We start from the raw sequence: 15,218 nt of genomic DNA on the forward strand, positions 1-15,218 counted from the left end.
ACCGAGTAACTCCTTCATTGTTACATCATTTTTCAATTAAAAACTTCGTTGTCACTTAATAGTAGACGTTAACTCTACAACAGTTAAATCCATGCGCTCGCCGTTAGTAACGTAAAAGATCACTGATTTTTCCGTACGAATGTGATTTTCGTAGATTATTACAGTATGATCATTATTACAATGTGGTAAGTAAAATCAAAAGGGGGCTAAAAGTTGTTGGATTCGTTATACTGTGAATAAACAATAAAAAGACATTTAAATAAATATGAATAAGTAAACATTTTCAAAAACATAGCTCGCCATGTGATGGACACCTATGTTTCAACATATGGCTTGCGTCAAGCAATGATCTAGTTCAGTGGTTCTTAAACTGGGGGGCGTGTAACATTCATAAGGGGGGCGCGAGAGATGACAAACTGTCTAGTATATGAGCTATGTCTAAACATGCTTTCTTGACTTTCGCTATAGGTTCATTTTTAATAAAATTTTAAAGTGTGTCACGATGGCAATTGCATTTTTGAAATTTGGATTCTGAAATACGTCAATTGTTACGTCATTATATTTGGTGTCTCTCTGCATTGAAGCGTATTGTTTTCGTTTACTCATTCATGCACTCCTAGCTTGACTAACTGTTCTCTTGTGTTCTCTTTTTGCGGTGACCTGGTTTTTCTCACAACGGGGCGCGGCGTAACAAGAAAAACTTTTACAAATGTATCACTTGTAGAAGTACTTAATTTACACTAAATGCATTTTCTTTAGTTTTACAATTATGATGTATACAGGAAGCCAGATGTTTTTGCTACTAACCTGTAAAAATCCGATCAGTTTACGACGTATAATTTTCGAGTCATTAACGATTGAAAATTTGTGTGCAGTGTCGGCCACACATAGTTCAAATAGTAATGTCGCGCACCCGGTTTAAATAGGGTAAAACCAACGTCAGCCAATATTAAAACCGTAAAATGAAGTAAAACTTAAATGTAGTATTGATTTAATAACCAGGTAATTTAGTAATTAAACTAATTGTATTGAAACAAAATGAGTGGAAAAAAGAGAAAGTATGACTAAAATTATCTGAAGTATGGCTTTATAGATACCACAGTGAACGGAAAAGTCGTACCGCAATGAGTGATATGCTTAGAAAAGCTAAGCAACGACGCTTTGAGACCAAGTCATTTGCAGCGTCATCTTCATGAATATAAAGACAAAACCTAGGAACAAACTTGACTGTGAAGCCGACCTTAGATGTGTATTATCTTCTACAAAGCCTCGAATTAAGCGTTTGATTTCCCAAAAACAACTGCATCCTTCACATTAATGAAAGTTAATTGAAGATAAATTGTTGTTTTGTTTAATGCTTTTTTATTTTGCAACGAGGTGGGGCGCGGATTTTTTAGGTACCGTCAAGGGGGGCGTGTGCCAAAAAGTTTAAGAACCCCTGATCTAGTTGTTTTCAACACAGCTATGCTGTACATTGAACAGCATAGTAAAACAAGTCTGTTACATGACAAATCGTTACACACTTAGGTCATTATATTGAGTGTTCTTTAACAAAAAAATACTTAAACAACTGTTAAAAAAATATTATACACACTATCATACTTCAGGAAAGTTTAGAATTATCATTTAACATGTACGGTCTGCATGCAAAACTTGCAACTTTTACAAAAATAAAATTCTGATTTTAATGTCCTTCTCCCTCCACCCATTTTCTTGAAAAGGACACATTGTATTTAGACCAAAAAATCAACCTTGGACAGTATTACCTTTTGCAGATCCAGATGCCCTGTTTTCAGCTTTCAATTCTTTGCGACGCTCACTCAACTGGGCAGCTAAGTCAGTAACCGTCATTACAGTTGGCGTTCCTTTTTCTGTTCCTGATTTTGATTTCTGGTAAAGATTTTGTGATTTTAGCACCAACTTATTAATTATCTTACATGCTTGTAAAAAGTGTCTACAAAGTCTTCAGACAATTTAAAGAAAATTATAAGCGAAGTTTTTATTCAATTTCAAATCGCTTTTATATGTTTTAAAGCATAACTTATATTATTTATATAAATTTACTTATCATCATTGCTTATTAAAAATCATGATCAATGTTGATGAAATCTGTTATGATAAAAAAATAAGACCTGGGCATAGTTTAAAAAAAATCCTTGCAGACTGCAAAATTATGGTTACTCACCAGTGGACATTTTACACAAGCAATTAAGTAGTGTTTTACAAGTCTTTTGTTGATCTTTTCCAACTACCATCAATTGAAATAAAGTTGTTTATCAAAGAGTTTTGAAAATGGTGTTTGTTATAAAGTTGACATGTCAGACGTTGTATTTATAACTCATCGTGATTAACTTTACTACCTCACGCACCTCGCAATAAATGCTGTTGGTAGAAAGAACACTTATACAAAAACTTGACTTAAATGGCTTGGAATTAAATAGAAACAAATTAGGCAAAAACGTGAAACTACTGATTTGGGTAAGATTTGAATACATTATACATTGAATTTAAAATGAATTTTATACTGTAACATAAAAATACAAAATCTCTACACAAATGCACAATTATTTCCAGCGAGATACCACCAAAACTTTTAACAAATGCAAAATAATGTTACGGTTAATCGATGGATTTCAATGCAAAACTTGCAGTGTAAACAGTCTCACAGCCTTAAACACTGAAGGATGATTCAAATTCAAATAGAATTGCCTATAAAACGATAACGTTATTCCAACTGAACTATAGCTTGATCATCTAAACAAAGCCTAAAGCGAGCTCACAGAGAAAGCAACTTGCATAGCTCTCAACAACATGTGTCAAAATTACGAAACACTTTCACATTATAGTTATATGTGTAACTAAAATTGCTATATATGCCTAGCTAGCTCAAGACATTATGAGTCTTCCAAATAATCACATGAATTTAGGTATTATTGTTGAATTTTGAAGCCTGTTATTAGTAAAGTAGGGATAGCTTTATCAAATTATAAGTAAAGGAGTGCCAGAATTTAGGCAGATTTGGCTGAAAACCAAATATTTAAGATACATCTAAAAACCAGCTTGAAATTCCTTTGTTACTTGTCATTTACAAACCTTTCTGTTGCAAGTTACAATTATCTAAAAAACACTATTCCTTAGACCCCTAGTTGCAGTGGTGGGATTTAAATATTTTAACATCCGATTCACTCACTAGCAGCGTGCCACATTTACCCGAGGCCGATATATATATAGACCAAAGATTGATGATTGGGTTGTCACAAACGAGAGTCTAGCAAGTGAAATTATTCATCATGATTATTTTGTTAAGTTACAAAACATGTCTAAAAATGGTTAATGCATTATTATATTGTTAACAGTGAGCAGAATTTACTGCTATAATTATGGTTAGTGATTGTGCAACATGAAAATATATAATCTATTGCTATTCTGACAAGGAAAAATATTAACAAAAACACTTTACCCAAAACTTTTATTGACATTCATGATCTTTCACTTTAAAAATTTCCAGATACATGATACAGTAGAACTCGTATATAACGGACAAGTCGCATCTTGTTCGAATTTATAAACACCTAGGATAGCCAATGGACACTACAATATTACGGGTTGCTAGCAAACATGATAAGTGTCAATGTTCTTTGCAATATTTTTATCCTTGGCGTTCAAGCCTGTGAAAAGACCTCATTAAGTTACTGGATACGAGCACGACTGCTTCACTGACGCTTGACCATAGCCAAATACGAATTATGTAAAAGCTTTTACAGAAATTGGCAAATGTGACATAGAACAAGAATGTAGACATAGAACGTACAGGTATTTAACTTAATGCTAAAGGAGTGACCCAGAAGTTCAGACAGCACACACAACTTCATTCAAAACTTTGACAGACTTTGCTGATGTTGACAAGCTAATGAATGAGGTTAGCAATGTTGAAATGATGCATAGACGATTTTACATGTGCTTTGACCCAAAACCGTTGATGTTGTAATTCAGTGTCAAAGATATTGTATAACTATTTCAGCAGATGTGCAAGTTCAATTTTCTGGTAAAAAGCTTTCTTGAAGAATTACTAGTATTTTAAGCTTAGTGATGCATCACTTGATTTTATTTCATACTCCATGAGGCAGAGGTTTAAAGTCTGAATAGTTTCTGAATCAGACAGCAGCATGTTTAAACAAAAATACAAAAGTTTGCTGGAAAGCAAAATCATCAGTCACCAGGTAAAAAAATCCCTGCAAAGGTAAAACTTAAATTGGAAAACCAGAGAAAAAAATCATTAAAAACTGGTAAAACAAAAAACTAAATTTTTGAAGTAGTTAAGTAAGCACTGGAAATATAAATATTCTATTAAGCCATCATATCTTTATTTTTTATCCGATGTAATTTGGAATATCTTTATAATAATAGTAATTCGGAATATCTTTATAATTTAATATAAGTATTATATATTTCTTTATACAAGCCACAATATATAGGCACCGTTTTGTTGACTTTTGCGATACAAATATATGAAACACTACATTACAGGATTTGGCCAACATAACTTGGTTACTTTTTCAAACAATTTGGCTTCAGACCAAATTTAAAAAAACACGATTCAGTGCACTGCTACTGTTTTGTTTTTATGCCCATTCAGCACTGTCGCTTCTTTTATATTGTTTGTGTAAAGTTTTTCCTGTACAGTCACATACCAATAAAATGTTTCAGGCTTGTATTATATATTTTGCAGTGTTACCACTACAATAATAGGATAACAAAATAGGTTAACAGAAGTGATATGCAACCCAGATGGTGGCAGGCCTTCTAGGCTCCTTGTGATCAAAAATGACTCAAATAAACAGTTACCTTGGAAGAATATTCCACTTGAGAACCAGTATCATTCCCACTGAGACTTGTTACACTTCCAGATCTATTAAAACACTTGATAATATCTTATTTAAGCAAAAAACAAAAAAACATTTACTTCATATATACCATATTTTATATTGCAAAAGACCTTATACCTAATACCGCAAGAACCTTAATCCGGCTATCATCAGGTTTGTGTTTTCAACATCATAAATTTCATGTTCTTTTAAAGTGCAACCGTCATAAACATTACTAGAACTGATTGTTGTGTTTTTCTAAAATTTCGATTTGATTCTTAAAAGGCACACTAACACATGTTTTTAATTTCGATTATGATTCCTTGTCGCTTACCGAGCTAGCCTTTATGCAAGTATCGATTGTCACACATTTTTCATTTGGTTTTTTGTTATATATCAAAGGCCTACTTTATGTAACAAATGTATAGATCAAAACATAATCAAAATAGAATCACAAGGTAGCCTTGCCCTAGACCAGGCGTGTCCAACCTTTTTGGCCAAAGGGCCACATGCGATTTACGAATGATTGCGCGGGCCCCTTGAGTGTTTACTGCTAATTTCTAATTAAAACCCTCACCCCAAAATTCTAATCTGAGAAATACGTATTATCCTCTTTTACAATTATAAGAACAACAAACATACGAAGACATAGTAAATTCAACAAAGTTTTTACTACACGTCGACATTTCAATGTGAAGTTTGGCACTGTTATTCTCTAACAAGTTTGGCAATATTCGGTGAGATGGATGATGTAGCAATGCGAAGCGAGTTTTCCATATGGCTGTCAGAAATTAGTAAACAAACAATAAATGCCAATTTCTTGGAATGTAAGTTCACCATAAATTACGTAGGCGATTCAGTTGATAATATAAGTCATTTCGACAAATATCGCGCGGGCCACGGGTTGGACACCCCTGCCCTAGACTAATGGATTTGTAAATGTTCTTCTAATAATACAGTGGTTCACAACCTTTTCCTACTTGCGGACCTCTAACTGCAACAATTTTTTTGTCGCGGACACCCAACTTTAAAATTGTTACAAATATGTTGACTGCCAAGGCCAGATTTGTTTATATCTGGTTCAATCTGTTTCTTATTACTACATATTTTGTATTGAGACAAACTGAATTCACTAGTATGCAGTTTAAAATATAATACCATGGTAATTAGAGATGGGCCGTTTCGAATCCGAGTCCAATTACTTGGTCAAGTATTGGCATGTTTTCAAAACTCTTGACTCAATCGAGTATTGCTTAATACTCGATGACATCACCCGTGTTGTTTTCATGTGTAGGATGACTTCAATAAGTTTGAAATAACCAAGGCGTTTAAATAATAAGCTAAGAAGATCATCATTTCATCATTCAAGTATCTTCACAAACTTTCAAATTTGGTGCGTTCGTTTCAGTAGGCTACTTTCATTCAAAGAATTATCGTTTACACAAGTGTTTGCTGCGTGTTTTTCAGTGCAATTTGATGGTGCATCAATGTTCGCTTTTGTGAAAACATAAAATATATCGTCGTTGGTCACCAAGCTAACAATTGCTGGACTTAGACGAAGTATTACTACAAACGAAGTGTTTCGATGAAAGCAATTTCAGTTACTCGCTCAACTAAAAAGACTTGCTTGCTTCTCTCTAAAGCAATAAGGTTTAGCAATAAACATCATTGTGAATTACATCACAGCTACTGTAGAATTAAATAGTAAATGGTGTTTACAGTATTTTTTGCTTTAATTTAAGAGGTACTGTACCTTCCTTAAGAAAATATTAACTTACGTGTTTTAGCATTATATCACATTCGAAAAGTTTCAAGGCGAAAACATTGAATAGCCTTGTGTCAATACGGTGAACGAAAGACATGCGTAGCCTGTATAGTAGGGATGTGCCGCGAGGAAGATTATTCGGGTTCGTGCGAACCCGAATATCATGAAGGTCGACACGAACGAATCCCGAATCTATTCGTATTAGAACCAAACAATAAAATTTCCTCCAAAAGTTGTCAAGTCTTGCTTCTAAAATGACGTAATCGATAAACAAATCGCTTTCTTTCGAAAAATGGTGTTTAAAAAACGATCAAAAAAGCAAAATCGTTAGAAAGACGACCTTCATTGTAAGTACTGTTGACTCTAGTTTGGCATTGTCGGGAAACTAGATCACCGTTTTTACGAAAGTCAGTAAATCTATAAGTAATATTGTATTCGGGTTCGCCATTGTTGGTATTCGTGTTCACCCGAATCTTTCATAAAGGCGATATTCGGCGAATCTATTCGGGTTTGGGTTCGTATCGTCCCATCCCTACTGTATAGCAGTTATAATATCTCGCGTTCATGGTTTGTTGGTATCTTAGTACAAGAATAATAGGTGTGAAGATCCTAGAGCTTTTTTATGCTTAAATCTTTCGGAAAGGAAAACAGTAACTTGGATGTCTTAAGCAATTTGTTACTTATAACATTATGATCGTTATAGTTTACTTATGACGTCATCATCGAGTACTCGGACTGGATCGAGTAATTTTAACATCATTACTCTGACTCCACAAATCCAAATAATTTCAGTTTTGTCCCATCCCTAATGGTAATAGAAAGACTATATACTGGTATATATCAACATACCTTGACCTTCTCCTTGAAGACTTGTGTTTTCTTCGAGAAGATCTGTATTAACATAACATCTAAATAGCATTTATTGCTGGAAACTTAAGCACTTACATATGTGGTTGCTAACAGCGCTATCCGAGAAATTGACAAATAAACAAAAAACAAATAAAAAAATATTTTCTTGCTTTTTCTTTTTCTTCTTGTGTTTATGTTTGCTACGACTTCTTGATCGAGACGAACTTCTGTCTCTTCCTTCTGATTTTTGGCCTTCAACTGCAACTGACAATAAATGGACTTTTCTTTTTTCAGTAAATTAGCTAAGTTTACAGAATAATAAATATGAACAAAATGAGTTAAAAAAGCTTAGTTAAACTGGGATATTTTCCATTTAAACCCACCACTTTTTAAAGATAATGTTTGTTCCTCAATTAGTGCAACGCCTAAGACTACAAATCGCACAATAATAGTGTGGCAGGTAGCAGCCACAAAAGCATGACCTAACACATTTTTCAAGTACCATATTTACTTAGGTGTAAGTCGCGTCTTTTGAACCAAATATTTAGCGAAAATATGGGAGCAACTTATACATGAATAAAGACACGAGTAATCTTGCATGAAGGTTGACCAATGCGTTTAATAACGCGTCCTCTCATCTCTGCTGCATGTTCTAATGCATACTCATGTCTCTCACACAATCGTGCATGCATGTCCTACAATGTACTACATTTTCCCATGGGTGTGTTAATGCGTACTTCTAGGCTTGCAAGCAATTGGGCAACGGGCATGTGCCCTCAAAACATTGTTAAAAGCTCATGGCCAGGAAAACATTAATGTTTGAACAGCTGATTTATTGTACAGTTTGTATATCGAAAATTTGTTGAAAAAAATTTTGCATCATTTTTTGAGCCAGAGTTTAGGGTGCGCTTTATACCAGAATAAACATAATCTTCCATCACAGACTTCGACATCTGGATTTCGTTGGGTGTGCGACAACGTATGACGATCTCGTAATAGTGTAACATGTTGTTTCGATTTGATTTACTAAAGGCGTAAAGTATTCTTAAGTAAAAACTTGGCAAAGTTCAAGTAAAGTTTTTTATACGGAAAACTAGTAAAAAATTACTTCGTCAAATACAAGTACGACCATCCATTCATTTCAGAGTAAGCTTTTAATGCATATTAGAACGTCTATTGTTAACGATTGACCATGCTCGGCATAAGTGAAACATTTTCGTATGGACAACTGACAAGATAATCGTAAATGAACCTAGCTATTAAAAACATTGAGCTAGCACACGCCACACAAAATATGTTTATCAATGTATCTACAAAATATAATCGTTTTTCTGTTAATTCACATAAGTTCAGCTTCGAACAAAATAGTATATTTTATTGGTTTTAAACAAAAACACCTATACAGAAGTAACAAGTATGCGAACCGTAAGTACTAAGACTTTTTTGACAATCTTTCAATATGAATTCCACATACGCTTGCCATGGAGTTAAAACAAAAAAAAAAAATCTCGAAAAGAAAAAGGCGAACAAAACTAACCACACACCATATGCAGCTAGCATTCCACATTAAATTAAGTTGGTGCAAGTTGTTAAGAAATCTACATATATATATTGTTGAGATTTAAGTAGTTTTGATCTATTTGTGTTAGTTAAATTTTTTAGCCTTGCTATGATGACATGTGTAACTATTACGCAAAGTGTGTATGTTGTCGCTCTCGTTTATTAGCGCAATTAAAAACTTTCATTATGCAGTAAAACACGTGCTATAGTACAATATGCTGCAGACTTGTCTTTTTCGTCAGTTAATAACCGTTAACGAAAACAAAGAGACTCGTTGATTCCATCGAGTGAACTTTCAGTGAAGAAAACGACTCATGAAGTTTTCAACATGTCTTCACCAGCACCACCAGTCAATCAATCGTGGGCAGGTGTCAGATATGTAGGTTATTCAAATTACCCAGGCAGACATGATATTATCGTTATATGACAATACCAAGATGATACCAGTCGTAATCAGTACAACAAGTTCAACAATGGACATTTTACTAATTGAATGAATTGAGATAATCGCTAACCAGATAACAACATGGTAAAATGCGATCTATCATAACCGGTTTTATTTCGTCTATTTTACTTCACCTTTAATGACGTGGTAATTTAGCATCGTTGCAAACTTTCATCTCGCACAGTGTTGTTGCCCAACTCTGATAGAATTCTATATGCCTCGTCACAAACGTCTATTGAGCCTTCCAATATGCATTGTGTTTATCATTTTTCCTGAAAATTATTTCCTAAAACGAAATGACGATGCAACTTCTAGAAGCCAACCAAAGCCGCTGACAAGCTAATGCAATTGAAATTGCTGCCTGACTACACTCAAACCCAGATGCGAGTATTTTAACGAGACGTAAGAGGAAAAGACCGGGCAGAGAGAAAGATGAGAAACAGAAAGAAACCTTGCCTACAGTCTTTAAGAGCGTTTTAGAAAATGCATTGCATTGGAACGAAGTAACGGTTGTTTTTGACCGGGAAAATCGACTTTTAAACGGTGCCTGCAAAACTTATTTTAACTGCAGAGGGTGGTGTGGAAACATCTCAACACCCCGGCTAAAACCGTCCATGGTTCTTGGAGACTAGGAAAAGCTTGCATGGCAACAATAACTTCTCAGTTAGATAATTTAAATCAGTGTTAACACCCGTTGAACATAGCCAATGTCATGCTAAATATGTTACGGGCATTATGATGTAAAAATGTTACATGACTTAGCGTAAGTTTACCGATCAAAAAGCTTGATTTTTATTTGCAAGTTTTTTGTTTGTTTGCAAGCTAAGTTTGTAACCTTGTATGGCATACCTTAAACCGACGGCGGCCTTCAAGATTTTTGAGCACTTACTAGTACTGTAATGCAACATTTTTTCGTCATTATGCACGAAACAAATTTGGCATGACATCAGCTTCTAAAATGCCTAGCCTCAAATTTGGAAAACTTTCCAGATTCACACTGCCTTAATTTTTTTTGCAAGGATGCCAGTGGACAACACATCTGATGAATAACAAGACAACAAGTTTTCAAACTAGAGGCGGGATAGATTACTCACAAGCCAATAGCCTACATGATTGGCAAAAACATTTATTCACCAAAAGTGGTAAAAGAAACCTGAATAACTGCTGTCACAATACTAACCTGCTGTCACCATACTTTGAGGTGGTTGTCCAAGTTGAGGCTTCCTCATGTCAACATCATGATTAGGAAAATGCATACTGTGAAATGGTGGAAAAAAAATAAACGAAGAACAAAAAATACAATACAAAATGTCAAAAATACAACTCTGTACTATACCTTGGGGCTTGTGGCATATAAGGAGCATGGTTATACCCAGGACTACGAGGCGAATGACTGCCATAAGACTTTCCACTATCTCTGTCTATATATGGTGGTCGTTGTTCTGGATAAACATCTCTTCTTCTTGGAGAACTGCCATGAAAATGGGGAGAATGATGTGTCGGAGGTGTAACAGATCTGCGTATGATTGGAATAACAGGACGAGGTGGACCATGTGAATAAGTTGGAGGGAGTGGGTGGTGAGGAGAAAATGGAGGTGGTGATCTCATTCGGCCATATCGAGGGGCATCCCATGTTTCACGATGCAAATCTGGTGGAGGATGATACGAATGCTTCCGAAAACTACCACCTCCAGGACTTCTTGAACCATACCCTCTAAATTCATATGGAGGTAATCGTCTATCCATTGTCTCATCCACAGAACTGTCACGTGATGACAGCTCAGGGGAACTTTCAGAATCGTTTTGGAGTTTTCGCTTTTTTGCTGCTTTTTCTTTGCTTGGTTCACGGCTTTCCCTCTTTTGTTTCGAATAAGCCCTTTCAGACTTTTTTGAAAGAATTTCTATTTTTTTATGCCCGGATTTTCTCGATGAATGTTTCCTATCACAGCTATATGTTGATGAACTTTTGGTTTTACCAGTAGAGTGCTTTGATGGGCTTCTGTCTGTTACTGATTTTTTTATTTTTTTATTTTTAAACTGGTGGTAGTTTAAGGAATTGTCTGACTTCAGAGAAGAACTAGACTTTAATACAACTCTACGGTTTGATTGAAAAAATGTGGTCGATCTTTTCTCAATCTGAGGAGAGGAGTCAGTACCTGAACTCTCACTGTCGTATGCCACCAATGGTTTCAGCAAAACAACAGATGATGGTTTGGAAGGTGGTTTGTTTTTACTCTCCAATTTAGCTTGTCGATGATATGTTTGGGAGTGGCTACTTAAGGGCATTTTCTTTCTACATGTCTAACGAATTAAAAGTCCGCTTGCTCAAAATTACATGATGGTATGTATATCACAAGAAAAACCATATATTGTAGTATTACAAAATGCATAAACTACTGTTTGGCCCTAAAGATCAACAGAATGGCAAGTTACCAGTAATATACCAAAAAAATATCATGCACAACTAAACTTTAAGTTTACTGCACAATGAATACACAACAAATAGCACTAAAACAGAATACTACCAGGTAGCAGTGGTTCTCTACATGCTTTCTGATCATTAACATTCGAAGAAATGCCTTCTAAACTGGTAGCATAAATGTTTTTGTATTATATCAAAATCTTGAACAGACTACAGTAGAGGGTCCATCATCTTCTCAATCTGGATGACAAATCTCTTCTGCTAACAAAAATTCTTGCTCACTTACTAAGTTTGAGTAGCGATTCACATGGTTCAGCCATTCACAACTAATCCACATGCAGTATGCTGTACCTTGGCCTATTGTGACGCAAAACATTTAAATTGTTACGATTCAAACTGCGGTTTAAACTGTAGCCGTACAACGACGCAATCACATCTAGTGTGCTGGCATCTTCAGTACAAGCCGATCTTAATTTCGCCGCATCCGCACAACCCAGATAAATTTCAAAAACATACACTTTTGGTAGACTTCACTTTACCTATTTATAAGCATAAATTTGAAGGCCAAATAGTCCCTAACCCAGTCATAAAAGAATTGTTCGATTGTTATATACTCCTAAGTAGTGTAGTGCTGTGTGTAGCTCCTAAGCCTTTCTGATTGGTTAATTTTACTTAAATAGACATCAAATATTTATTAGGCTTAAAGCCTTGTCAAACTTTTGCTATAAAAAAAGTATTTTTGAAAATAGACATACGTATAGTATGTTATATACGTCTTGAATAGAAACCATAACCTTTATTCTTTTGTAAGTATTGTATGCTGATTCTAAGCAAAGGTGCCTTCTAATCGTATCGTTAATTTTTGCCATTGATTGTAGGGAGCGAAAAGTAAGGTGCTATTCTTGTTAGATCGTGCTCAAACATGATACAATAAACATTTTTTCTAGCCATTATACAAATATTTGACATATAGGCCTATACCGTATATATATACCAAAATATTAAGACCAGGTTAAAAGAAAACAAGGCAAATACCAAGAAATTGGAGAAATCAGAAGTAGCGAATCGTTTTATTCACTGCCAAAGAACATCGGAAACTTAAGTTAAAAGAAATTCCAAACCCACAACCGTCAATCAGTGTTCAACATCGACGTGCAATCAGAGGCATTGTATATATAAAATGAAACAGTCCACATTTTTCCGCTGCTAAAACCTTATCATATGGCTCTATCTTTTATAGTTTCAAATCAGTTTCACTCGCGCATTGTTATCATGTCCCTTTATAAGTAGCAAATAATTGCACTGTCTAAGATTAATTTAAGTAGAATTAAGAAAGAGTAAAGAATAAATCTCACTCTACTTTTTGGTTTCACTTTGCAATTATTTTCTATGATGCACATTTGCGTTTCTTGATATGCTTCGTCAAATTTTCAGACAATTAACTTATGTATCTTTTCTGTTTTCTTTTTTCAAAAATTCAACGAAAACAGCAGAATCATACGCAACGAATGAGTTAAATATCACGCTTGAAAGCAATTACAATACGGAAAGCAAACAACTTGAAAATAGCAACAGAAAGAATGGCAACTAGCGCAAAAATTCAAATTGCCATTGGAAAGGTAGCATTCAGATATGTGTTCACTCACAATTATCACAGAGGTAAGTCAGCTTTGACTTCATGTTGGGTGAGATTGAGATCCAAGTTGTGTGAGATTGAGATCCAAGTTGGTGCATTTAACGTGATACCAGCGGTTGCAATCATCGCATTCTACCCACCACATGTGACCCGAAGGATTTTACAGTACTACTACGAAAACATCATCGCATATTGGCTACCTCACCAAAGTTGGACCGATGTAGAAAAGCTTTTTTTGAGTACGGTGTGTTTGTTTTGATGAAAAATAAGGATAATTTGTAGGTAGAAACTTGAAAATCGGAATGATAACAGAGGAGGGCTTTAAAATGTTGCACACTAAATTTCATTTAGAAATATACAAAACTAAAAACTTGATTATCAATTTTTGGCAAAAATTCGCTTACTGGGTATTTTTGCATATTGGCTAGCCTATCCTAAGTTCATTTTTACAGTATTTAAGTCCAAAAGTATTGCATGGCTTTAGAACAAGGGTCGGCAACCTACGGCCCGCGGGCTGGATCCGGCCCGAGACATATTAATTAGTTATCACAAGAATACGGCCCGCCCTTTCTTATTGAATTTCAAACTGCAGTGTTAGCTCTGTTTGAAAAAATTGTGGTATTGTTACGCCATAAGTACGTCGTACTAGTAACTAGTCTATTGTTACGCCATGAAACTGGTGCGAAGGCGGTAGACTAGTATCTCGTACTAAGTACGAGATTGTCTGTCGAGTAGACTAGACTAGTCGTTATAGATACAAAGAGAGATGCTGTGTCACATTAATGCTGTGTTGTTGAAGTGTGAAAACATATATTTTGCTCTTTTTGTAATTGGTATGATTGAGATTGCAGCAATGTAGCGTAATATACTGAAGTGAGTGTGAATTATAGTATTAATCAAAATTCCGGCCCGCCAAAGAGTTGTACACTCGACATTTGGCCCGTGACTAGCAAAAGGTTGCCGATCCCTGCTTTAGAACAAAACGTTTGCCGTCAGTGAAAACAAAAAAGGCACGATGAGGAGAAAGAAACAAAAAATGAGAGCAAGGGAGGAGAGAAAAAATGTTGTGCCGAATCACTATTGAAAAAGCAAACCAATATCACTTTGAACCGATATCACTGGTAACCAATTGAGATATACGCTAATTTTCAACTTGAAATCACAATTTTTGCCCAAGTCTAAATTAATTTAAAACTAATCTCCTCTGACCCCAATTCTCACCTCTCATGGCTAAATTAGATCAAAAAAGTCGAACAATAGCAAGATTCAAACCCATGACCTCCAGGATACCAGAATTGAATGTAAATTTTTTGTGCACTGAAAAGCACAAATTTCAAAGACTGGTTTGCACCAGTAGGAAACAAAAAGTGTGTATCGGTATGCGCAAGTGTGCACCAGATGTCGTTGTTTGGAAATTACTTGCAATGATGTGTGCAGCAAAATAGCTTTTTTGACCTACTTTGTGAATTAAAAAGCTACGTTGTGCCTTTATATACGAGCCCCATCCTACCATCGTTAACCGCCACATCATAGAATTGCTTTGTTCTCCCCATCTAAAACGAGAGCGATAAAACCATCAGCAAAATTCTGCCAGTCACCGTATTATGATTTAGCAACTTCGGTAAACGGAAACTGGTGAAATAGTGACTTCGGTTCTAGAGCAGAACCGCACAACC

General features: G+C 35.2%; 1 protein-coding gene across 3 annotated transcripts in view; it reads right to left on the minus strand.

Moving 5' to 3' along the window:
* Positions 1-11,908, minus strand: part of LOC143468130 (uncharacterized) — a 29,145-nt gene extending 17,237 nt beyond the window's left edge. Inside the window, exons 1-6 of one of the 3 annotated variants that reach the window (XM_076965133.1) lie at positions 10,821-11,908; positions 10,665-10,741; positions 7,650-7,731; positions 7,480-7,521; positions 4,846-4,909; positions 1,767-1,890 (exon numbers count right to left, since the gene is read on the minus strand). In XM_076965133.1, the coding sequence (XP_076821248.1) occupies positions 1,767-1,890; positions 4,846-4,909; positions 7,480-7,521; positions 7,650-7,731; positions 10,665-10,741; positions 10,821-11,770 (1,339 nt within the window). In that variant the 5' untranslated portion in view covers positions 11,771-11,908. Of the gene's footprint in view, positions 1-1,766; positions 1,891-4,845; positions 4,910-7,479; positions 7,522-7,649; positions 7,744-10,664; positions 10,742-10,820 lie in introns of all 3 variants that reach the window. The other 2 variants (XM_076965132.1, XM_076965131.1) reach the window with 2 other exon arrangements.
* Between the last annotated feature and the right edge of the window lie 3,310 nt (positions 11,909-15,218).

This window comes from Clavelina lepadiformis, chromosome 8 (genome assembly GCF_947623445.1).
Source record: "Clavelina lepadiformis chromosome 8, kaClaLepa1.1, whole genome shotgun sequence".
NCBI classification, from domain to species: domain Eukaryota; kingdom Metazoa; phylum Chordata; class Ascidiacea; order Aplousobranchia; family Clavelinidae; genus Clavelina; species Clavelina lepadiformis.